Raw genomic sequence first — 26,709 nt, forward strand, 5'->3', positions numbered from 1 at the left:
ACAACATCTGTGCATAATAAGGTAAATATTGCCATGGTGATCGCCAGAGAAATGGACTTCTGGAGAAAAGCAGCAAGCAAATCAACAAGAGATCGAATAGACAATGAGATAAAACGAGAAATGATGGGAGTCACACATACAATAATTGATGACATAAAAAAACTAATATGGTACAGCCATGTACAGAGAATGCTAGATGACAGGATCCCTAAACAGATTTTGACGTGGACACTGCAAATGACACGAAAAAGAGGATAGTCGAGAAGAAGCTGGAGGAAGGGGTTTGAAAAAAAAAACTAGAGGAAAGAGAAATCTTTCCAGATCTATGGTTACACAAAGAAGAATGGCGGTTATGAGTCAGAAGGCGTAGGATAACGCTGTAAACCGATAGTAGTAGTATAGTCAACTTTAGTCGCTGATAGGTACATCAAAAAGAAGAATTGCTTACTTTAATTTAAGATTGACGATGTTCTGATAACATCGGAAACGTTTTGAGAAATTTTTATTACTTTTTGGATATTTTAATTATTACATTAACATACTAATTACACAACAAGTGTCATACTTCCTTGTAAGTTTTTTAAAACTATGGTATACAGCAGTGGCGGCCGGTGAGGTAGTGCCATGGAGTCATGGCACTACCTTATTTTTATGCAGAAACATATTTTTTTTATCTTTAAACCGTTTTAATGCCCGTTCATTTTTCGTATTTTCGTATTTTTCGTGCGTATTTCTGTTCTCTTTATAAATTATATAAAATCTGGCAACTGCATCGTGCCAAATGCTTAGATGGCTCGGCTGAAAAGAGAAAGATTTTACGGGCATTCTATGTAAGTGACAGAGATAGAGCTATATTGCACTTTTAATACACGTTTAAATGAGACTATTCGTGCCTGGCTCGACAAGGAAGATCTAATATTTTTTACTATGCTCATCATAGTGAATAGTGGATCGTAGATCCAAAAAGATTCTCGTACAGGGTAGTACATTATATTTTCGAGTTTTTTTACGCGCTCGCTCGCTCGTTGTTTTATTTATAATTATTACATTTTTAATGATTAGTCTTTTTATTATAAACTATTATATTTTTAAGTAATTTAAAATTTTTTAATTTTTAATAAAATCCGAGTTAAATTCAGCTTATCGTGATAGTCTAATTAAACACAATGAACAAGAAATGGATAAAGAATCGATATGTTTTGAATCAAATTAAAAATTATATCTATATGATTTTGTGGAGCTTTCGAGTTAGTTTTGAGAAATCACGACGAAAAGGAAAATTCAGAAAATAGAGGCATCTTTATGGAACTGTTCAATATTAGCCGAAATTAGACAACGACTTAGGTTCATATTCAAAGTTCCAAATCTTTAAAAGCATGTACCTCAAAACAACACAAAATGAACTCCTTCAGTGCATCTTAGATGTTTATCACGAGGAAATAAGGAAAGAAATTGGAAATTCTCTTTGTGTTGCAGTGATTGCCGATGAAACGACAGACGTCGCGTCGCTGGTGAATTTCAGTTAGTTATAGTTTTCCGATATTTGTGTAAAGGGCGATAAGTTGAGAGATTTTGGAGATTTTACTTGTTGGACGGACATGATGTCAAACCAATCACTGATTGCATTTTAAATGTTTAAATTTCTTGACACACCAGAAATGGTATATACCTATATAATGTAAAAGTATCCGTACCTATTTTTTTAAATTTATATTTTATACCTTTTTGTTTTTTGACAATATCGTGAACCCGTCACTAAACATTTAGGCAGCTGCCCGAATTCTGGCACTACCTACTTAAAGTGATACGAGCCGCCACTGGTATACAGCCAACCGCTTGGAATGTTCTCTTTATAGGGCTTTTCATCGATTGTCATTTGTTTCGAGCTTCTGTCATATTTTGTATAATCTGTGTATAATATTTAATATAGACGGATTATACGACATTTGACAGAAGCTCGAAACAAATGACTGTGAATGAAAAGCCCTACATCTCTGTTAGCAACTCTTTAACGCCAGAGACTGTAATCTCCACCTTTTAAATATGAACGTCATGTACCGAAAAGTAAATAAAACTCAAGATTAGAGTGCATCTCCCCGTTTTACGATCAACGGATTACAGTATTGGTTCTATTCGTGAGTATTGATCTTCGCAGCACCGTATCTTTGCTCAAACTTAATTTGTATTGGCCGCAATTAATGCACTGTAGGAACTCGGAGCACCAGTTTGTTTTCCAATAACAAAATTTGATTTTAATCACGTTAAGGGTAGAGTATTGTTTGAAAATCTTGCCGTTTTCGATTTTTTTATTATTGAAGTTATATTTCTTTAGGCGCGATGGGAGTAAAATTTAATATGCGCGAATTCATCAAAAACCTTTGTCTCCGACGCAGACGCATTATACCTTTGCTCTGATTGGGTGTTCAAATAGACGGAGAGGCAGCGCTGAAAAATCTATTTAAATTTATTAAAGCTAGATTTTTCACAGTTGATTACTGTGAGTGTGTAGAGAAACATACTGCGGTCGGTCAAGCGAAACGTAGAACAGGGGTTACTGAGAGGGTATCAAAATTTCTTTCCTACGAAGGTAATTATTTCCATTTAGTAAGGCTGAAAATCAGTACACACATTCTAAATTAATATAAATAAAATTTATTATAGTCGGTCAGCTGTATGACGGGACAGAGCCGGTCGGTCGGCCCCAATATTCGATTGAGGAAATGAAGCATTTTGTCTCGCAATTTTTTCGTCCAGCATGGATTTACTTGAAATTTTCACAGAAGGTAGGGAATAGTCCAAAGGTCATTTTCTATATCATGCCGCTATCATAAGCTAAAACCTTGAGGGTGGTTGCCACCACATCTCGGGGTGGGAATTTTTTATTACATTTTAACCATGTAATTCGATGGAAAATGCTATTCTAAGAAAAAGATGGTTGTACATTTTCTTCGTAAAACTAATATTTTTCGAGTTATTCGCGCTTGAAAATAACAGTTTTTAGACGAAAAAATTGACTTTTTTAGAGGTTTTTTTGAGAATACCTCGAAAAATATGCATTTCATCGAAAAAACTGTAGATATCAAAATTGTATCTTTTAAAATTTTGATTTTCTTTAATAATTTTTATAGGGTCTAGGACGCTTCATCGCCGTCAGTTCATCGCCGGCCGATTCATCGCCAGTCAGTTAATCGTTAACTGATTTATTTCCAAATTTCCGACCAATTTTCTACAATTACATTTATTATTTATTTTCAATGTTAGGAATTCTAGGAAATGACCTAACCTATCCTAACACTACATAAATTTGAACATACATATTTCTACAAAGGCCATTTTACACTACAAATTTAGTACTATTTAGTATAAAAGTTAGGGGAAGTAGAAATAGAGCAGTAAATATAATAATATTTTTTTATATCTTTTTAATTGTCTTAAGTTTTAAACTGAATTTAACGTCGTGTCGTGTCATTTCCCATAATACCAAATCAACTGACTCACTGGCGATGAAACGTACGGCGATGAAACGGACGGCGATGAAACGGACGGCGATGAAATAGACTGGCGATGAATCGGCGGCATCGAAAAGGCAGCGATGAACCGGCGGCGATCAAACGTCCCATTCCGTTTTTATAAGCATGTCGTGAAGCAACAATATGGAGATGTTTTTTGTTTTATGCTTATTTTTTTAACAATATAAATATGTTGATTTTCACCCTTTTTACAAAAAATTTATTTTTTTTTTTTACTTCTGAATGCAACCAAAAGCCCAAAAATAAAAATAAAGACTCGCCGAGAAAATAAAGTAAGAAAAGATATCTCCAGGAATGGAAATCTAAAAAGTTGTTTATCAACGCCATTTGATGAGGAGTAGATCAAAATCTGGATTTTTAAATGAAATTATCATATTAAGTACAATAATTCAAATAATATCCAAAAAAAATTTAAGAGAAAGTATTAAAAAATAAGAAAAAGGGTGGCAAATATTTACAGACCTCTCATAAAAAAATGGATTTTGCGGTGGACACCAGAATTCGTCATTGGATCACCTGAAGCAAAAAATTCAAAGTATTAATAATTAATAAAATCCTTTTGAATTTTTTGCTTCACGTGATCCAATGACGATTTGTGGTGTCCGCCGCAAAATCTATTTTTTATGAGAGGTCTGCAAATATTTGCCACCCTTTCTCTTATTTTTCAATATTTTCTTTCTTTGAATAATTGTACTTAATATGATTATTTAATTTAAAAATTCAGATTTTGATCTACTCCTCATCAAATAACGTTGATAAACAACTTTGTAGATTTCTATATTCCTATAAGGAGATTCCTTTTCTTATTTTCTTTATCGTACTGATTGTCAGAAGAGCTCAGCAGCTAGTTTGGCGTCCAAAAATAAATAGACCATTTACCGTTACCCAAGGTATACCAGTAGTAGACGACCAATCACTACTCCCCAAACAGCGACTGAGATATAAAAATCCTCCAATCAGATCTGCCCGAAAAGTTGGTGATTCTTATGATATAAGTGAATAAAGATGAATAAAGAAATGGAAGTCTTAAATACAATCAAAACCAGACAATTGGAATATCTCGGACATATTACACGTGGAAAGAGATACAACTTGCTCCAATTAATTATGCAGGGAAAGATTCAAGGAAAAAGAAGCATTAAAAGACGCAGAATATCGTGGCTGCGCAACCTGAGCGAATGGTACGGATGTACATCAAACGAGATTTTCAGAGCATCCGTCTATAACATCCGAATAGCTATGATGATTACCGACCTCCGTCGCAGAGATGGCACTTAAAGAAGAAGATGATATATGTACATTGGCAATGGTCAACAAGATGGATGCCAACAATAGAATCAGATTACATTCGCTGTTCAAATCGCGCCGTGCAGAAAGTTCCCAGTGCGATTGCGGATCATCCAGACAGACCATAAGCCATTGTGTTTTAGCTACCGTCCAGGACTTTACAGAATGTTTCTTAGCAGCAATTGAATGGCTATGTAACTTGGACATTATTATTTAGTTTTATGCATTCTATTGCATACATATGTGTATTTTTATCGGACTGTATAAGTCCTTACTCTAAATAAATAAATTTAACAATAAAAAAATTTACACAAATGTGCTTGAAATGTTGCTTCCAAACCATAGCCCCTTACGATCGATATGCAGTATTGGTATCTTCGCTCAAACTTAATTTGTATTAGCCACAATTAATGCACTGGAGGAACTCGGAACACCAGTTTGTTTTCCAATAACAAAGTTTGATTTTAATCACGTTAAGTATTGCAATCCGGATGCTAACTCAGTCTCATGACTGAAATGCGGAATAATGAGTTTGTATTCCTACGTGAAATAGTCCTCATTAGTTTTCGAGCAACGGGATCGATATGAAATTATTACCGTACATGACTTACTATACCGGATACGTTTTATGATACACTGGAGATTTTTGGTTAATTTAAATTAATAGTTGCAATTTGTATAGTTATACAAGGTTTTATCAAAAACTTTTTTTATTTACACAAAGCTGCATCAATGATAGGTTTAGTTTTTCGAGATTACACAATATGTTTCATCATCATCCAGCCCTTTGCGTCCACTGCTGGATATAGGCCTCCCTCATTTTTGTCATTGTGTTCTGTTTTGAGCACTTTGCATCCAATTTCTAGATATTTTCTTGAGATCGTCAGTCCAACGAGTAGGTGGTCTTCCTCTTCTTCTTTTGTCTAATCTCGGCCTCCACTCAAGTAATCTCTTCGTCCATCTCCCATCACTGATTCGGGCGACGTGTCCGGCCCAGTTCCATTTCAGGGTGGCAATTTGGGAAATTACATCGGTAACTCCTGTTCTTTGTCTGAAGTCTTCATTTCTAACTGGGTCACGAGGCGATATACTCACCATTGACCTTTCCATTTTCCTCTGGGCTATTTGCAGCATTTTAGAAGTTGTAGCTGTCAATGTCAACGTTTCGGCACCATAAGTCATCACAGGCAACACACACTGGTCAAATGTTTTACGTTTTAAAGAAATTGGTATATCGCTTTTAAAGATGTCTTCGAGTTTCCCATAGGCTAGGTTTCAATGTTAGGTTTATTCTTCTTCGTAGTTCGCATGTCGGGTTGTCTCTTTTGATCTTTATTTCGTGTCCAAGTTATATGTATTTTTCCACTAGCTCTACTTCGTTGTCTCCAATATTGATATTTCCGCCAGGTACTAGTGTCATAAATTTTGTTTTGGAGATGTTTATTTTAAGACCTACACTGGCACACACTAACTGAAGTTCATGTAGCATTGTACATATCTCCTTAAGGTTGTCAGAGAATAAAACTATATCTTCTACCGTCAATATTCAGGCCTCGCTCTTCCCAGTTAAGTTTTTTACAAGCATATTCTAGTACTGCAGTAAACAGTTTAGGCGATAAGGTATCGCCCTGGTGGACTCCTCTGCCGATTGGGATATGGTCCGTGTTTTTATGTAGTTTCACCGACATAGTTGCGTTCTTGTATGTATTGTAAATTAACCTTGTGTATCGGTAGTTAATGCGGTAGTGCTTCCAGAATTTTGTCAAATTCTATCGTGTCAAAGGCTTTATGAAAATCTACAAAAGACAAAACTAGTGGTCGATTGTATTCGACAGTCTTTTCTATTACTGTTTTATTGCTCTGTAGGTGATCATTTGTTCCAAATTAGGTACGAAATCCCGCTTGCTCTATTGGCTGGTAGAAATCAAGTTTTTTGTCAAGACCATTCGTTACTATTCTTGTAAGGAGTTTTTATAAGTGACTAAGAAGCCTTATAGGTCTATAATTTTCTAATTCATGGGGATCTCCTTTTTTGTACAATAGAATTACTTCAGCATTGTGTCATTTGTCGGGTATATTACTATCTAAAAGGCACATGTTAAAAATGTTTTTTATGTTCTTAAGAAGACAAGTGCCTCCGATTTTGATTGCATCAGTAACTACACAATCTTTGCCTGGAGATTTGTTATTCTTAGCTTTTCTTAGGGCTAGCTTTATTTCGTCTATTGTGATTTCCGTTAGTAGTTCTGATCCTTGGTGGACAATGCCCTTTTCCTTGGTAATATTTCTGGTAATATTTCTCTAAATAACCTTTAATCACAGTCTCTATGCTTTTTAAAATGCCGAAATTTTCAAAATTTCAATATACAGGGTGTTGGTTCAAGGTCACAATCTCTTTATATTATTTTGTTAATGCGAACCTGGATTTTTCTTGTCATTAGTAATTGGGTCGTTCCAATGTGGTAAATAATTATTATTGATTATTTTTAAAATGAGTATTTATTCCAATAACTTTAGTAATTTATAATTAAAAGTTAATAATACCTGCTTTCTAGTTTCAGAGTTGTTAAAAAATTCAATATAATTTCAAAATTAAAGTCAAGAAATTGGCTGGCCGAAAAATTGAAGCGAACCAATAAACTTAGTTTTTTGTGCTCTCTTCAAATAATATGCAAACAGATTTTCAAAATTTCAATATACAAGGTGTTGTTTTAAAGTCACAATTACTTTATAATTTGTTGTTAATCCGGACCTCGATTTTTCCAGTGATTAGTATGTCGGTCGTTTGGGTTTTGAACGAGACATATGTGTACCAAATATCAAAGAAATATACAGGGTGGTTCTAAAATTATGGCTTAGAAAATAAATGAGCAAAATCGATAAAACACCCTGTAACTCGGTTATAAAAGTCGTTAGTGCAAAAAATATAGTATATCTAAAACCGCCTCGGTGATCTCTATTCACCATTAAAGTATTTCCGTTTCCCAATGAAACACCCTGTATAAATTATGTTCTAGTGTAAATAGTGTTAAGTATAAATAAATTAAAATACGTGTAAATAAAAACTAAATAAAATAAGTGTTAAAAGATAAATTAAAAATAACTGTACATAAATTAAATATTAAATCATCACTGTATTTTTATTTTTATTTATTTTCTTCTAAAGTGAAAATAAATTTTAAAAAGTTCTCTCTATTGTTTGAGCTAACATAGACACCATTGTATAAGGTTGCATGCAATATTTTTCTATTTATCAGATTCTCCCTTAAATTTTATTTTCTCGACCCGACTTGTTTTCCGAGATCTCCCCAGGTCCGATCTCCTTATTTTCTGTCCTAATCTTTTGTGCATTGTTCTCAACAGAACTATCTGATTTATTCTAGTCAGTGATGTATTCAGCAATTTGTTCTCTATATTTTTATATAAAAGTTTCTCTCACGTCTAATAAATTCCTGTTGACTTAAATATGTTTGAATATTTCACTGAAGACAGTTTGTGTAGCTTTGTTTACGTTTCTTTACTAACTCAAATGATATTTTTAAATTGGCTTCGTTTTTTTGACAAAAACTGTTTATTTACAAACTAATTTGTATATTTAAAGTAGTATGTCTTTGCCGGAAATATTTTATTAATGTATAACTCTTTTAACCGCGGTGTCTTTGAGTATTAAGATTATGGTAAATTGATAAGCGGATTAATAGTCTGGGCTGATTATCGGAGAATAGGCCATTTTTGGGAAAAGTTATTTACCAGCAATTTTATTGCTGGAATCGAATTATAAGATCCTATATATTAATAATATAGGTATGCAAAGTCCTCAGATAGTGTGCTACTTTTTTTATAAACAAAATGGCGCCCGAAAATAGTGTTTTTTTCAATTATTGCTCTAGAACTCCGAAGATTTTAACTTTACAACAAAAACACTCTAATAAAAATTCACCGTGATTAAATTTTGCATAGAGACGTGTTTTTCCCGATCTGCTCCGACGAAAATTTTCCTCGAAAAATGCGGGTTTTCCCAACAAAATCTTTAAATTTCAAATAAAGTTTTAGATAAGTAATTATTTACCAATAATTAAATAATTTGGTGACTTAAAAGCCTTCTTGGTTTAGATTATAGTTCCAGAAGCTGGTGAAAACTGAACGAATATTTTAGCAACAATTCAATTGTTAATTAATAATTTACGGTCGCAATAATAACCAAAATAATTATGATGCACTGATCAAACTTTGAAATCTTATAAAGATGAGATGCCTATTTAACATTTTGTCGACAGAATATAATTTTTTTATTTTTTTGCATAATCTTTAAATGTTTAAAAAAAAATAGTTATAAACAAATTAACGTTTCTCAGAAAGTTTTTATTCTATTATAATTTTAAAAAGTAGCTAAAATGCGCATTTCAAATATCTTGAAAATGAATGCTTTAAAACTTTTTTGCAACCCTTTGCAAAAAAGTTATGAAACAGCAAAGTAAACATACTATTACTACGGTGTTAATAATTTTTTTTAATTCTTTCAAAGCGTAGAAGTGAGTTTAAGTACAAGCTAATTATTTATAAAACAATATCGATTATCAGCTTAATGGTTATATTTTAATTAAAGATTATAAATATATTTTTTTGTAATTTACACGCGCGAAAGTAGAATAATACAGTACCGTAGCTACCCGCCCACATACACAACTCGCGCGAGTTTAAGCGTGTCAGTCGCTTCGAGTGAACATTTTATCACCGGCTCTGTATCAAGCCTACTTTCGCGCTAAAAATTACAAAAAAAATATTTTTAATCTTTGATTAAAATATAACCATTGCACTAATTTTTGACATTCTTTATGAGTAATTAGATTGTACGATAGACTCATTTTTAAGCTTTGAAACAATTAAAACACATTATAAACAATGGAGATATCGTATATTTATTTTGCTGTTTCCTAACTTTTTTGCAAATGGTTGGAAAAATTTTTTAAAGCATTCATTTTCAAGACCTATGAAATACGAATTTTAAGTATTTTTTAAAATTAGAATATAATAAACAATTTCTAAGAAATGTTAATTTGTTTATAACAATTTTTTTTAAACATTTAAAGATTATGCAAAAAAATGAAAAATTTATATTTTGTCGACAAAATATTAAATAGGCATCACACCTTTATAATCTTTCTAAGTATGATCAATGTCTCATGATTATTTTGCTTGTTATTGCGACTGTAAATTGTTAAGTAACAATTGAATTGTTGCTAGAATATTCGTTTCATTTTAACGGGCTTCTGAATTTATAATCTATACCAAGAAAGCTTTTATTTCACCAAGCTATATAATTATCGATAAATAATTACTGGCCCAAAAAATTTATTTGAAAATTCGAGATTTTGTTGGGAAAACCCACATTTTCCAAGGAAAATTTTCGTCGGAGCAAATCGGGAAAAACATGCCTCTATGTAGAATTAAATTGGGGTGAATTTTTATTTGAGTATTTTTGGTGTAAAGTTAAAATCTTCGGAGTTATAGTGCAATAATTGAAAAAAATTTTGTTTATAAAAAGTAGCACACTACCTGTGGACTTTGCATACCTATATTAATAATATATAAGATCTTATAATTCGATTAAAGTAATAAAATTGCTGGTAAATAACCTTTCTTTGTACTTTACTAATTAGACCAACGTATTATAACTATTTTTTTTTCAAAATTTAAAGATTATGCCAAAAAAAGAAAAATTTATATTTTGTCGGTAAAATATTAAACAAGCATCTCATCTTTATAATATTTATAAGTTTGATCAATGTATCATGATTATTTTGGTTATTATTGCGATCGTAAATTGTTAATTAACAATTGAATTGTTGCTAAAATATTCGTTTAATTTTCACCGGCTTCTGGAATTACAATATATACCAAGAAATCTTTGATGTCACTAAGTTATTTAATTATTGATTAATAATTACTTACCTAAAACTTTATTTGAAAATTATAGTTTTTGTTAGGAAAACCCGCATTTTCCGAGAAAAATTTTCGTCGGAGCAAATCGTGAAAAAATATCTCTATGCAGAATTTTATTGAGGTGAATTTTTATTTGGGTGTTTTTGTTGTAAAGTTAAAATCTTCGGAGTTATAGAGCAATAATTGAAAAAAATACGATTTGTCGGCGCCATTTTGTTTATAAAAAAAGTAGCACACTATCTGCGGACTTTGCATACCTATATTATTAATATATAGGATCTTATAATTCGATTCCAGCAATAAAATTGCTGGTAAATAACTTTTCCATGAATTTTGCTAATTAGCCCAGAGTATAATTTTTGAAAATTTTACTTCAAAATTCATTCATTTTAAAATACATAGAAAAAAGTCTCAACCGCTCATCTCTAGAATTCTACACAAGGACTAGTGCAAGACAAGGTGGTGTCCTAAGTCCTTTATTATTCATCACTATAATGAAGGAAATTGCGAAAAAAATCTAGGGCTAAGCTAAACAGAACTAGGGTTGGTATATGCCGATGACCTGGTAATTGTGGCAAAATTCGAAAAAGACCTGCAAGTGAATATAAATGTTTGAGAAAAACAGAAGCTTTAACAATATCGAAAACTCAAGAAAATCTAAATGTAAACTAAATGAGATCATTGAGAATCTTCATAATAATGAGAACTTCTAAGTATCTAGGATCAACAATGAATCGACAAGTAAATATAGAACCAGAAATAAATAGTAGGGTAATGAGTGCAATAATATACTATGCATTAATAAGAATTTTAGTAGGTAATAAAAAAATTCAAACTCGAGGGATTATTCGAAAAAAAAAACTGTTAGACAGATTAGATATACAACAATCTCACACATTCGTTAAAAAATTGAAAAAATCTAACACATTCGTTAAAGAAAAGCGTGGGGCGAAAACCGTTTATTCGATGAAGTCGCGTCCCACGATTTTATATAACGAATGTGCTAGATTTATTCAATTTTTTAACGAATGTGTGAGATTTTTGTATATCTAATCTGCCTAACAGTTTCTTTTTTCGAATAATCCCTCGAGTTTGAATTTTTTTATTTTTTGTTTTTTGGTTGATTTTTTTTATAATATTTTTAATCACTCGTAACTAAAGAAAAGCGTTTCTTAAAAAAATTTTTTCATTTTTTTTTTTATTTTTTTACTTTTAAGTCTTACATTTTTCAAACGTTAAAATATATCGTCATATTTATTAAAATATATGTACACTGGGGTGCAAAATTAACCGGACACCTTAAAAAACGTCCTCACTTATACTACAGTGTCGCGTCCGCTTGATTAGCAATTAAAAAACAAAGGGGTTTCCCATATTGTATTGCAAAAAACTATTTGGGATTTCATCAATCAATGTTTAAAGAATATCTACCTACCTTTGGAACTTTGAAATTTTTAGATAAATATCCGATTTAGGGTTAAAAATGGTCGATTTCGCAATTTTCATAATTTTCAATCGCTTATATAACAAAAACTATTAACTTAAGAGAAAAATCACTAAAGACCTTTTCTGTTTGGAATGATTCAAAAAACTTAAAAAAAATTTGTTCGATGCAAAAAAAATAAATTTAGGAAAAACCCCTAATCTTTCCCCTCGCCTGGCAAGGTCTTATGCTCTTCAGAATCGCCTGTCATTGTACACATTTCTTTTAAATGACTTACTCAAAGACATACTTAAATTTAAACCTTACAGGAGAAAGTTTATTTTACCCCCTAAATTTGCACTTTTCGATTCACCTGGTAGATACACGTGCACCACTGAGGCCTGCCAGGTCATGGTTTTTAGCCTTGGTGTGCTATGAATTATCACTAGAAAAATTTCTAGCCTTACAGGACGACCGTTAGTCGAAGGGTTCACTAGCTCTTAGACTATATTTTAATAACTTGGTATTTTACCCAGAATGACACCAGTACATAGTTTCTTTGAAAGTATCAATGAATCTTTTGTACCTCATTGAATATATTATGTAGGTTATACATTTTTTATAAAAGAAGTATTTAAATTCAATGAATACACATTTGCATATTTCATTTCTTAAATTCATTTTGAATATACCTCAGGCGTATCAGATGTTTATGAGTTTTATTGTCTCTTATGTCAGTTGCATACATGAATTACGTCGTTCGTGATCTTTGGGAGCGGCATGCAAAATTTCAAAAGCAATAAAAATTTTTACCTACACGGTTCCATAGATTTGCTATAAAACAATACACAAATCAGCCACGAGCATACTCATATTAATATACCGACACATGCCATCGATCATCCTCTTTCCAGGCATCGAATTGTTACATACGGCCAGCCGTGAAAAGCGTAATCATCATCGGCATGCCCAGAAAGCCAGTCATTCTGTCGTTTATTAATATTATTGTGGGAGAGAAATGCAATTTGTTCGCTCTGTGGTTTTATGCAGATACAACCGTGAAAAAAATTCTGTCTTCTTTGATGTCTCGAATTTCCAAAATTTGTTGTCTGATTTCAGTGATTTTTTTAATATGTTGTAGCCTAATAGAATTGTTGCTAAAGAGTTAAATTTTAATTGTATACCGGGTGTACCAATCAAACTGTGTTTTTTTCTCAAAATTCGCATCACCCTGTGGAATATTCTAGCACTTATAAAATACTGAAATTAAAATCCGACTATAGCCTCATGTTTTCTTAACATTTTCTTTTTTGATTCATTCGCTTACGTTAGACCATAAAATAGTTAGGTGCATTAACAACTAGCCATGTTTTTCATCAATACAGGGTGTTCTTAAATAAGTATGGCAAACTTTAAGGGGTAATTCTGCATGAAAAAATAATGACAATTTGCTTTATAAACGGTATGTCCGCAAATGCTTCATTTCCGAGATAGGGGGTGTTAAATTTTTTCTTAAACACTGACGATTTATTTATAGCTCGAAACCCGGTTGAGATATGCAAATGAAATTTGGTAGGTTTTAAAAACCAGTTATTGTGCATTTTTTGATATACGATTAAGAATTTGATATTTACCATTGGCGCGCCTACGGGTAATATGACGGCTTATATTACCCGTATGCGCGCCAATGGTGAATATTAAATTCTTACTTGTATGTCAAAAAATGTATAATAACTACATCTATCGAAATGGTGGATGTGTGAATTGTTCGTAAGGGGATTTTTCCACATTCTCTATTTCATCTGTTTGATTTCGTACGAGTGTTCGTTAAACCATTAAGCTTGGATCTTTTGGTCACTGAGTGTGTTTCAAAGATCTACATCTTATGTTTTTAAACTACATCTTAAAACCCACCAAATCTCATTTGCATATCTCAACCGGTCTTAAAGCAATAAATAAATATTGAGTTCGTAAGAAAAACTTCAACACCCTCTATTTCAGAAACGAAGCATTTGCGGACATAGGTTTATAAAGCAAACTGTTTTTATTTTTTCATGTAGAATTACCCCTTAAAGTTTGCCATACTTATTTAAAAACACCTTGTGTTGACGAAAAACATGGCTAATTGTAAAGTACCTAACTTTTTTATGATCCAACATAAACGAAGGAATCAAAAAACAGAATGTTGAGAAAACCTGAGGCTATAGTTGGGTTTTAATTTGAGTATTTTAGAAATTCTAGAATATTCCACAGGGTGATGCGAAATTTGAGAAAAAAGAGAGTTTCATTTATACACTCGGTATACAATGAAAATTTACCTGTTTAGCAACAATATTATTACAGTGATATTGTTAAAGAATAAGGCTATAACATATTAAAAATCACTTAAATCTGACAACAGGTTTAGGAAATTGGATACATCAAAAATGACCAATTTTTGAGGTGTCCGGTTAATTTTGCACCCCAGTGTATAAAACATATATTATGATGTACAAATATGAAAAATAGTCGGAATCGGCAAAAAAATTGAAACTTTTTTGTTTAGTTATGAAGCATAACGTAAACAATTAATGTAAAAAAGTGAAATTATGTATAGTTCATATAATTAGCTACAATCTGTAAAAGTTTCAAATTTCTTCATTGTAAAAACAAGAGAATTTAAGCATGTTCCAATAAAACCGTTTTTTTTTTTATTTAAACAATTAATAAACCCAAAAAACATTCTTTTTTTTTGTTGACTATTTGTGTATTGTTCCCGCGAACGCATATATCTGTAAATTTTAATTCATTTGCATTGAAGAAAAGGCAGTCAAATTAACGTTTGAAGATTTGACACAAACTATTGAACTAAATAAAAGCGAAATTTGATAAAACATTTTTCTCGTGGTAAAAGGTATATTAGTTTAAAAAGCCCTAAAGGGCTACAAACATATAAACAAAATGTTTTCGATCTGTAACAAGAGCATCATCAGTGTTACAGGAACATGGTGAGCCAACCAATAAATACAAATGTCAAAGCCTTTCAAAAAACAGACAAATATCTTATATAAATGAACACACCGAAAAATCCAAAGGATGGATAAAATTCCTAAGGATACGGCCCTAGGGCAACATATGACTCCCACACGTGGTAAGTGGGTCAAAAGGTAACTAGGTCATTATGTTATAAAAGGTGTCAGGCAACTGTTAGTTGCAGGCCACCTACCTTTATGCAGTTCTGCTGGTATTTCGTTAACTCCCGGAGCTTTATTGTTTTTCTGGGCCTTAATAGCTTCGAGAACTTCCTCTATAGTTGGAGCTTCTACTTCATTACCTACTTCATTCTCATCTACGTAGTTTATACCGATTTCATCTTCCATGTCTACTTGTGTTCCAAGTAGGGTCTGAAAATAATGCTTCCAGGTTTCTCTGACTTTCTGTTGGTCACTGATTATTTGCCCACTTTCATCTTTACATAGACTTGTTTGAGGTTTATACCCTGCTTTTATTGATATATTAATAAAAAAATGCTCTATTTGTGGCTTAGACCACTGTTGGTCTGAGAGCCACATTTATAGAATAGAATAGAAATATGCTTTATTGTCACTGAAAATTTTTAAAATTTTATGGACAAAGCTTACATACAGTCAAAAATAACAATATCGATACCAAATACCTACATTTTACTAAAATTAGATAAATCGTCAAAATACAGTATATAAGGTATAAAATCAAACAAATTAATAATATAATAATAAATCATTATTTACTCATTGTCTAAATATGGTTTTTGTTTGCAGGAAACTACAGCTGTCTAATGGTAGAACTAATATTTACCAGAGATCGAGCCTTTTATTTTACGACAGTATTCATACCTGGTATAATATTAGTTACATCATCGTTCATAACCTTTTGGTTAGAATGGAATGCAGTACCTGCTAGAGTTATGATTGGTAAGTGTTCCGATATAAAATATCATTGCATAACAAATACTAATTACGAAAAATTGATAAAAAATGTCATCAAAAAATACAAGATGGAAGTAAATTAAGAAATTTTGGCACTGGCCCTTTTTAGACCAAATCGGGATGTACATTTTGTAAACCTCTTGCATACATTGTTGGACATTGCTCTCCTGCATCTTCTTCCGCTGTTCTCTATCGTGTGTTTTCTAAATCTAATTTACTGCTATTTTTCGTATGTCATCCATCCGTCTTGTTGGTGGTTTGCATCGATATCTCATGTTTTCTCTAGGTCCCCATTCTATGTCTATTGGTCCACATCTCCTTTTGGCATGTGCAATCTGTTCTATGACATCGGTTGTCTTGGTCATCTCTCTAACTATCCTGTTTGATATCATATCTCTTCTTGTTCTCCCAGAATTCCTCTTTCCATTGCTCTTTGGAATACTCTTAAATTACGGAAGATGTTTTAGGCAATGTTACTGTTTCAGTAAATAAGCTACAGTCATTTGAAATGTGGTGTTACAGAAGAATGCTTAGAATAGCATGGACACAGAGGAAAACGAACACGGAAGTACTGCGAGAACTGGGTAAAGAATGCGAAATAATAAACACAATAAAAATAAGAAAGTTACAATATCTGGGACACGTAATGAGGGGACCGCGATATGAAATGCTAAGATTGATAATACAGGGAAAGATAAGAGGCGGAAGGAGTATAGGAAGAAGGAGAGTGTCATGGTTAAAGAATTTAAGGGACTGGTTTAGATGTAGTTCTATAGAACTCTTTAGAGCAGCGGTGGATAGAGTAAAGATAGTGATGATGATATCCAACCTCCGATTAGGAGACGGCACTTGAAGAAGAAGAAGACTGTTTCAGAACCATATGTTATTGTTTCATATCTTTATTTTTCACTTTTTCCTAAAAAAATCGAAAGGGTTCTCTTATTTTCATCATACCTTGCTTAATTTTGATGCTATTAACTTCTACTGGAGCTCATTTGATAGGTATCCCAAAGTACTTTGAGAAATGTCTAACAAGTATATTCTATAAAATGCATCGTTTTCCCGTTATGTAAGCTTGAATACTTAGATTTGAGTACTCGTCGAAAAAAATATTCATTCAATTACCCATAACTCACTTTAAAATAACATTAGTTTTGTTATTTAAGTAGGAAGTGTATTAAATTTTTATTATCTTTAATTTTGGTAATAATAACTTTTTTACAAAAGCTTATAGTTTTTGCTATAAACAACTTTTATTCATGCATTTTTTTCAAGAAAAAATAAAATCTTTGATATTTAATAACTCAAAAAGTATTGATTTATGTTAATAACTTTATATAACAAATTTTGCTTAGAAGTTGCCCCTCTTCTTCTTCTTTTTCGTTTTTTTGGCTTGCATACAAGTGCATCTGCCAGCACATTTTATGTAGGTTATGCGAATCTTGTTCGAAGCCATGCACAACCTACGTTTTTATCCTTAGAAATAATAATATATATATATAACTTTTCTTCAAATATCCATTATTCCATTTAACTAAGAACAAACACATTAGCAACCATGCTCGAAAATAATTCTTCCTTAATAAAGATGAATTGCCATAATTTTACTACAATAACTATAACAGACAACACTAAGCTACTTCACTTTCACGAATTATAACTAAAAATTAACTTTTTTGGGGATTATTTAGATAACTTCAAATAAATTTTTCCTTCTACATAAAACATCCTTCGGTGGCCATTACCGCCAAAGGTCCCCCCGGCACAATGCGTATCGTATCGTATGCCCAACTATCGATTTCTGGTATTATTTTTAATACAAAAACTTTCACCCACGAGAAGGGGTGACATCCACCCCCAGGGTAAAAGCGCAAGTTGGCATCATGTCACCTTTGTTCCTTGAAGGATCTTTTAACTACTCACCAATTTTCATGAAAATCGATGAAGGTTCAACGAAATCGGAGGTGAAAACATATGGTCCCGCAGCGTTCCTTATAGAACATATCGAATCTTATCAAATGCTAACCATTATAAACCTACAAAGCGTTGAATCTCACAGGTTAGATAATTTTTTCCAATTCTAATTTCATATCCCAAGTAAATATAACGAAAAATTGCACTAAATACGTAGTATAAAAATATTATTTATGTATGTACACGATTACAAAAATAAATTTGTAATATGGTGGATGCGCCTTTTTTTTCATATGACGCGTCCACCATTTTCAAAACTCGGACAAAAAAATTCACTTTTCATTGAAATTAAGGTTTGGATGCCTAGTCCAAAGAAATAATATTTTTCTCGTGACACATCCCCCTCCAGGCCGAAACCAAATTTTTTGAGTAGTATGAACATCTATAATAATAACCTATATGTTTCTTGCAGCCGATCTTGATGATATACATAGTTATAAACAAATGAAGATCAAATAACGGTAAATTTTCGCTTTTTCGTCTATTATCAAAAAGTTAAGCATTTTAAACAAATTTCAGAGTAAGAAACTCATAAATCGTATAAAAAACTTCAATATGGCGTTCGCTGAATATGTCTATCCTTATTGGTCGCTTAGAAAATTGCAAAATAAATCATAAATTTTGAGTTTTTATAAATATTCATAACTTATCTAAAAATTAACTTAGAACCTTCTTATTACACGAAATGCTGAGACTTCTGATGTTTAAATTTTACACTAAATTTCAAAGCAATTGCTAAAATAGTTTAAAAGTTATTTAATTTGTTTATCCCAAATTAATTTTTTTTGCAACACTACAAGTCAGAAAATTATGAGGTTACAGTAATACTTCGGACAGTTTATGAAAGAAGAACATGTATACCATTAATTTGATTAAAAAAAATGACAAACAGGAATTTTAAACAGTGTAAAATTATTTTGCAAAAACATGTCGATTTTTTGCTTACTTATAAACAATTAGAATAACTTTTTAACCGTTACCCGTAGGAAAATTATTTTTCCATATTTAGAAAGACTGAATTTTTATACACATTTAGAAAAAAAAAAGAATTGTTCTAGGACAATTAGGGACGAAGTTAGACCCCCTTTTTTTATTCACATGTTCTTGCAAAATTATTTTGCAATATTTAGAATTATTGTTTGTTATTTTTTTATTCACATTAATAGTGTAAATCTTCTTCTTTCATAAACCATCCAAAGTATTACTGTAACTTTATCATTTTCTGACTTATACTGTTGCAAAAAACTAATTTGGGATAAACAAATTAAATTACTTTTAAATTATTTTACCAATTGCTTTGAAATTTAGGGTATAATTTAAGCACCAGAAGCCTCAACATTCCGCGTAATAAGAAGGTTCTAATTTAATCTTTACATAATTTTTATAAAAACTCAAAATTTATTATTTATTTTGCCATTTTCTGAGCAACCAATAAGGATAGACATATTAAGCGAACGCCATATTGAAGCTTTTTATATGATTTATGAGTTTCTTACTCTCAAATTCGTTTAAAATGCTTAACTTTTTGGTAATAGACGAAAAAGGCGAAAATTTACCGTTTTTTGATCTTCATTGATTTGTTTATAACTATGTATACCATCAAAATCGGCTGCAGAAAACATATTAGGTTATTATTATAGATGTCCATACTACTCAAAAAATTTGGTTTCGGCCTGGAGGGGGTTGTGTCACCAACAGGATATTGTTTTCCTTATTCCTCTAAACTAGCCACCTTTCAGAAAAACATTCTGTCTATAACCAGAATTTAGTAAAATTTGCAATAGATTGTTAAAATACACTGCAATAACAAGTTTGAAATTTACAAAGCATTTTCATGAAACAGAAACACACTTCATTTTGTGTGCTTGTGAAATGCTTGTGAAAAAGATTATTTAAGCTATGATCTCTCTGATACTTTTCAAAAGTGTCTTATATTTTTTGCTGTATATTCTAGATTAGCTTTTTTCTTATCATTTAAATTTTATTTCGTTAGATAATAATAACTAACTCCAAAAAATTCAAAATAGGCCTTAATGTACACTGAGATCTAGGTAACATGCATATTATAGTTCTGGATCCCGCGTATGAAAAAAAAGTTGTTTAATAGCAAGCTGAAAATTTTTTAATAGCTTAAGAGTGTGTAGTCGGACAAACTTTGATGTATGGGGACACTGGAACAGGGGAAGTTTTAATTGTGGAACAGGTTACAAGTTTCGAACGTCAGACTACGAAAACGTCCCACGTATTTTGTCGGACAGAACTTCCAATTGATTTGTTACCCTTTCATTAAACCTGCAAAAATCAGACTGCTATTTATCACCAACTGGGCATTTCAATGAGTGGAACACGTAGAACATGTCAAATGACAGGAATTATGGCACGTGACAAATAGCACTCTGATTTTTGCATGAGAGTTTAATGAAAGGAAAACAAATCAATTAGAAGTTCTGTCCGACAAAATACATTTGACGTTTTCGTGGTCTGACGTTCCAAATTTTTAACCTGTTCCACAATTAAAACTTCCCCTTTTCCAGTGTTCCCATAAATCAAAGTTTGTCCGACTAGACACCCTTAAGCTATTAATAGATTTTCAGCTTGCTATTAATCAACTTTTTTTCATACGCGGGATCCAGACCTATTAATGTCTAGATTCTACTTCAATTAGAACAATAATAAAAGGATTGAAAAATAGAGAAATCCCCAAATAAGAAATCAGATTTAAGTGACACAGAAAAGTGTAAAGTAAAGAACACTTGTAAATGAAGTATATGTATAAATTATGATACTTTTAATTTAATAAAGATAAAGTGATGTTTGGTCATAACCCTCCTTAATACAGCTTACAAAATATTTTCGAGTATCTTATATGGTCGCCTAAGTGCACATTCAGAGGAGCTTTTTGGAGAATATCAAAGTGGTTTTAGGCCTGGTCGATCAACAACAGACCAGATCTTTGTCCTAAGGCAAATACTGGAAAAAACCAATGAATCCAATATCGACACATACCATATTTTCGTAGATTTTAAATCGGCCTATGATAGTGTCCTAAGAAATAAATTGTATGAAGCCATGGATGAACCACATCCCTGATAAACTGATAAGATTGGTTAAGGCTACAATGCGTAAAGTCGTTTGCAAAGTCGAAATACAAGGCGAACAATCACAGGCGTTTGAAACAAATGTTGGGCTGCGACAGGGAGAGGCGCTGGCGTGTCTCCTCTTCAGCATATCTCTGGAAAGTTTTCTAGTTTTCCTCACAACACGCAAACTAGAAGAAATATATACCACCTTCTCAAATGCCTCAACAAAAATGGGCCTGAAAGTAAACGAGGAGAAAAGTAAAATGTTGACATCAACACCCAACAATAGAGCCAGAAACATCGGTCACCAATTCACTGTTGATAACTCTACCTTTGAAGTGGTGGACAAATTCATATACTTGAGACTCCCTGATCACCTAGGAGAACGTCATGATGAAAGAAATCAAGCGAAGGATAGTCCTAGCGAACAAATGCTATTTTGGACTGAGTAGATATATGAGAAGTAAAAGCTAAGCTAAAAAACAATAATAACCATATACAAAACCCTTATACAACCAGTGTTGATATATGGATCGAAGACATGGACCATCTCCAAGGCAAATGAAAACCTTTTGCTTATATTTGAACGAAGGATCCTGAGAGGAATATTCGGTGGCATCTGTGAAACTGGTATTTGAAGGAGGAGGTACAACTACGAGGTATACCACAAATATAAACATATATTTGGTGGTAAAGACGTAGTATCTTTTATAAGAATAGGAAGACTAAGATGGACAGGACATCTAGCAAGATCACAGCATAACAACCCTCCTAGAAGAATCCTTATGTCACAACCTGTGGGAAGTAGAAATAGGGGTAGGCCAAAATTTAGATGGAAGGATGGTGTAGATGAGGATGGGAGAAAAATAGGCGCAGCAAACTGGCAACGGTTCGCAATGGATAGGACTGACTGGCGTAATAGACTTGAGAAGGTCGAGGCTCTTTCATAGGGCTGTATCACCATTGATGATGATAATGTTTGGTCAACAGTATCAACAACATTTATGAGTCCTAGTATTTCCTATATCTTATAAATAAATCTTTATTCCTGCTTTAATATTCTTACTAATCACTATTCCTGTATTATGTTTATATGGGATCAAGCCAAAAGACAACAACAATCCACTTTCCTTTCTGGATATGTTATTCACAAAGGAGAATACAGGATATGAAACCAAAGATTACAAAAAAGAAACCCATACCAACAAATATTTAAATTGCCACTTAAATAACAACGTGGACATCAAAAAGAAAATTACTCAATCATTACCAGAGAACGGCAGTTCTCGTCAGTGGAGCACGCACACACCCCCCTACACGCGACACTATAATATATACACGAAATTTTCGATTTTCTAAATCTGACTGAATTTAAAATTGGGCCAACTCCCATCTTAAACTTCAGGAAAAGACTCACCCATTCATATATCAACCATCCATTTTGGTCCAAGGGTGTGGATTTTACGGCCCTTCCTATTTAGAGTCTGTTTTTCGTTCTCGCCCCAAACCTTCCAGAAACTTAATTTAAGTCCGAACTTTGCGGCTTCTAATAGTACTGATCAAACCTTTCCAAAACCGGTTATACCATCCAAAAGTTACCGAGCTCAGAAATATGACTCAATTTCTATTTAAAAAAGGGAAAATGTTTGTGGATATGTATCAAAGATAGAATAAAAACTTTATTAATTTTAATATAACGCGGGTACATAAATTTGATACACCCTGTATATTGATTTGTAACTATTTATTATAAGTAGTTTTTAAAAAGTGGGTTATCGTTAATGAGTTTTTTCCCTGAAAAATAAAAGACATTAGGAAAGAGAGTAATATGAATAGACAATAATTTTTCAGAGTATTTGGAGATTATAACGGTGCTTTGTTATGCACGAGGCCAGAAGCCACTGGTAGTGATATCTTAGAAAATAATGTAAAAGAAAGTTTGGAATTTTAATCTCTTTTTGTTTAAACCCGAGTAAATTTTGTAGAATTTCCCGAAAGTGATTAGTATGATGATAGGAATATTTTTGAAAGAATGCGTGAGTTTTTCGAATGAAAAAAAGAATGGGGAAGAAGAAATGTCTCTGATTGGTTTGGCAATTTGGAATGGGAAGGAGAGAAGGTTGAATTTTCAGATAGTTTTGGAAAGAGGAATTCATTATGTGACCGGCATCCCGGAAGAGTAGTCAAAGTTTTCGTGGATAGTTAAAAAGCAAGTACCAGCGGTTGTTTGATAGTGGAGAGTGGAGCTGCAAAGTGGAACGAGAGACAGATCAAATTGGGAAGAAATACCTCTTTGATTCTGTATTATTGTGAGAAGGAGAGGAGAGAATTTTGGAGTTGTTTGAATCGAGTACTGGTTAAAAGAGGCCTGGCTCGTTGTTTTTTGGAGAATTAGTGCTGGTATGCTGCTGGATTGAAGATTGAGAACGGAGAGGGCTTTGATGGGTAGCCTAACATAGTCAACAAGGGCGAGCTGTTTGAGTCAAGAGGAGACATCATTGTGAGTGAAGCAAAAGGTCAGTCAATTTATGTGAAAGATATTTTTATGTTCGGAAACTAAAATTTTGAGTAAAAGCATATGGATTAGGATTCCAATATTTCAAAAATTAAATAGGAAGTATAAGTAATTTTGCGAATACCTAAATTTGTTTGTTTAACTTGTTTTATCAAAGTCATCGGGAACAAACCGATAAATTTTTGTTTGAACTAGAGTAAATTTAAGTGGTAAAAATTTCATTCGGACAGCTATGTCCACAGGTTTTAATTGATCGATTTTTAGAGTATTGATTTTGATAATAAAAGATATTTCTGTATGCTTATTTTATATTTCTATTTATTTCCCTTTCCTATTTTTCTTCCGATAAGCACCAACTAAGAGATACTGAAACCACGAGAGAAGATAAGTATAACATAAGATAATTTAGATATTTTTTGTATTATAAAAAGGCACCCTGAGATTTTTTCTTAATTTTTTTGTATGATTTGCGACAATTGGATAATTGATTAAATAATTAATTGGAGTAATCAAATAAAGACTAATTGATATAAAACTAATAAAAAGTAGATAATAACAGTATGTATGTGGAAAAGTTAAACCGATCTGAGTTTTTTTTTTCTGTGTTTGAAGAGGGGGTCAGGGCCGAGTTAGAACCGGTGTATTTTTTAAATTTTGACCAACCGTAAGCCAGCTATAGGACTTGCTGGGTACAAAATGGAATATTTTTTGGGGGTATATATCTTTGGTATATATCTTTTGGGGGTATATATAAAAGAAAAGACAGGAGAACCGCAAATACACCAAATCAATATTGTTAAGTTATGCTTTCAGATGGTTTTTAAGCCGTCAGGATCAGACGTACAGACGGCTCAGTAGAGCCGAAAAACTGAAACACAAACTTTGAAAATTTTGGTTTTTCGACAATTACTCAAAATTTAAACCTACGATTTGCGCCAATAACTGAGTGTTTGTAAAAGGACTTTAGACAAATCTAACGGTGTTTACCTCATATCCGGGAAAATTCGAATTTTTAAGTTATAGGCTTCATAAGTATGATCAAATCTATTTTCTATGGGAAAAAACGGTTTTTCAAGCTCAATAATTCCTGTAATAACTTTAGTTATCATACTTGACCTTAGATGCATCAGATACTACTTGTCAATATGTTTCAAACTCATGTTTAGTGATCAAAATCGGTTAAGCCGTTTAGAAGTTATTAAGCTACAAAAGTATAATCCAATTAACGATTATTCCCGAAATGGTTTATGTAGTTGTAGTGGTTACGACGCTAAATTTGATCTGGCAACGGGTAACCCGAGTATATTTACCGACCATCCCAATATTTTTTCAATCTATTTCGAATAGAAAAAAATCTAGTGTACATTCGATGGATACTAGATCATATTATAAATACCTTTGAACAACTCCTGATACAAGAATAAAAAACGCTAAATTCCGTAAAAACGAGTGGCGCATATAATATTCCAGCTACAAAAGATCTGATATGAATATTACGTGGCGCGAAAATGTATTTTGATTTTGATGCAAAACAAAATTCTAGTTTTATTTTAAAAGATTTTTCCATAATATTTGCTAAATTTGAAGTAAACGCGCCACAAAAGAGTTTCAAAATTCAAACTGTATCAAAGTTACTCTTTTGTGGCGCGTTTTACTTCAAATTGAGCAAATACTAAGAAAAAATCTTTTAAAATGAAACTAAAATTTTATTTTGCATCAATATGAAAATACATTTTCGCGCCACGTAATATTCATAACAGATCTTTTGTAGCTGGAATATTGTATGAACCACTCATTTTTACGGCGTTTATCGGTTTTTTATTCTTGTTATAATAGAGTCCGAAACACCTTCTATAATGAAAATACATTTCGGGAAGAAACAACCTGCTAATATAAGGTTTAACAAAAATGATTAATCATTGCCATTTATAAACAAAGAATTTAAAAAGATTGAAGGATGAAAACTAAACACCACAGGCAATCCCTAACGCTCCAATGTCACAACAATATTCAAAAATAGCAATACACTGAGATCTCTCTGATCTAAAACCAAACATAACCCACATAGTGCAGTCATTGAAGCTTTTTAGCTCAGAAATTTTTTACTATGAACTGATTTATATGAAACTTTGGAATTAGGCTTATCCTAACCTTAACTTTAAAAATGATATTGACCTGAACTCCGCTTTCACCCTTGGGGTGGTTGCCACCCCTTTTTTCGGTGGTGGAAATTTTTTTTCAAAATAACCTCAGATATCGATAGAAGACCCAATTTTAAGCAAAAAATGTTGTATAAAATTTTTTCAAAAACCCAATACTTTTCAAGTTATTGGCAATTGAAAATTCGGAATTTTCTCACGATTTTCAACAGTTTTTTGCAAATACCTCCAAAAATATGCATTTTAACGATAATATTATAATGAACAAAATTGTAGCAGGTAAAAAAGTGAACAAATTAGGTTTTTAAAGAGTGTTCTAAGTGCAATATTAAGCGAGATATCGAAGATCAAAGCCGTTTTTTATTTTGTGTGAAATTTAATCGATGTATTCAATGCCATCTAGCGGAGAGCAAATAAAGTTTATGCCCGCTAATGAAAAAGGATTTTATAGTGATTAAAATAAACTTTAAAACTAGTACTGCTAAAAGTCTTTTGTACGTAAAATGAGTGAGCTGTAATGAAATAAAAACGAACATCTAATGTTTTTTTTAAATCAATAGATTTCATAAGAGCAAATTCCACCAAAATTACAATTAATCGCATTCCGTCTACAATCAACTTTAATATAAAATGTTTGATTGATTCTAGCAGTGTTGCTGCTTTGGGATACATATTTTTTGAAAAAATTACGATATTAAGAAAAAAAATTCGAATTTAAAAAAAACACCTTTTCTTCATAATATTTCAAAAATAAAGAGAGATACGTAAAAAAGTGTAATAATAAACAAGTAGGTTTTTTTTGACAAAAATTTTGGTCTGTTTGTTTTTCCTATCACACAAAAATTGACGAA

General features: G+C 32.1%; 1 protein-coding gene across 9 annotated transcripts in view; it reads left to right on the forward strand.

Annotated features, from left to right (window-relative positions):
* LOC114328495 (glutamate-gated chloride channel) overlaps positions 1–26,709 on the forward strand; it is a 713,764-nt gene that overhangs the window by 594,112 nt on the left and 92,943 nt on the right. For all 9 annotated transcript variants that reach the window (XM_028277355.2, XM_028277357.2, XM_028277354.2 and 6 more), the window contains exon 9: positions 15,963–16,115. In XM_028277355.2, coding sequence (XP_028133156.1) covers positions 15,963–16,115 — 153 coding nt within the window. The remainder of the gene's footprint in view (positions 1–15,962; positions 16,116–26,709) is intronic.

This window comes from Diabrotica virgifera, chromosome 9 (genome assembly GCF_917563875.1).
Source record: "Diabrotica virgifera virgifera chromosome 9, PGI_DIABVI_V3a".
Taxonomy (NCBI): Eukaryota; Metazoa; Arthropoda; class Insecta; order Coleoptera; family Chrysomelidae; genus Diabrotica; species Diabrotica virgifera.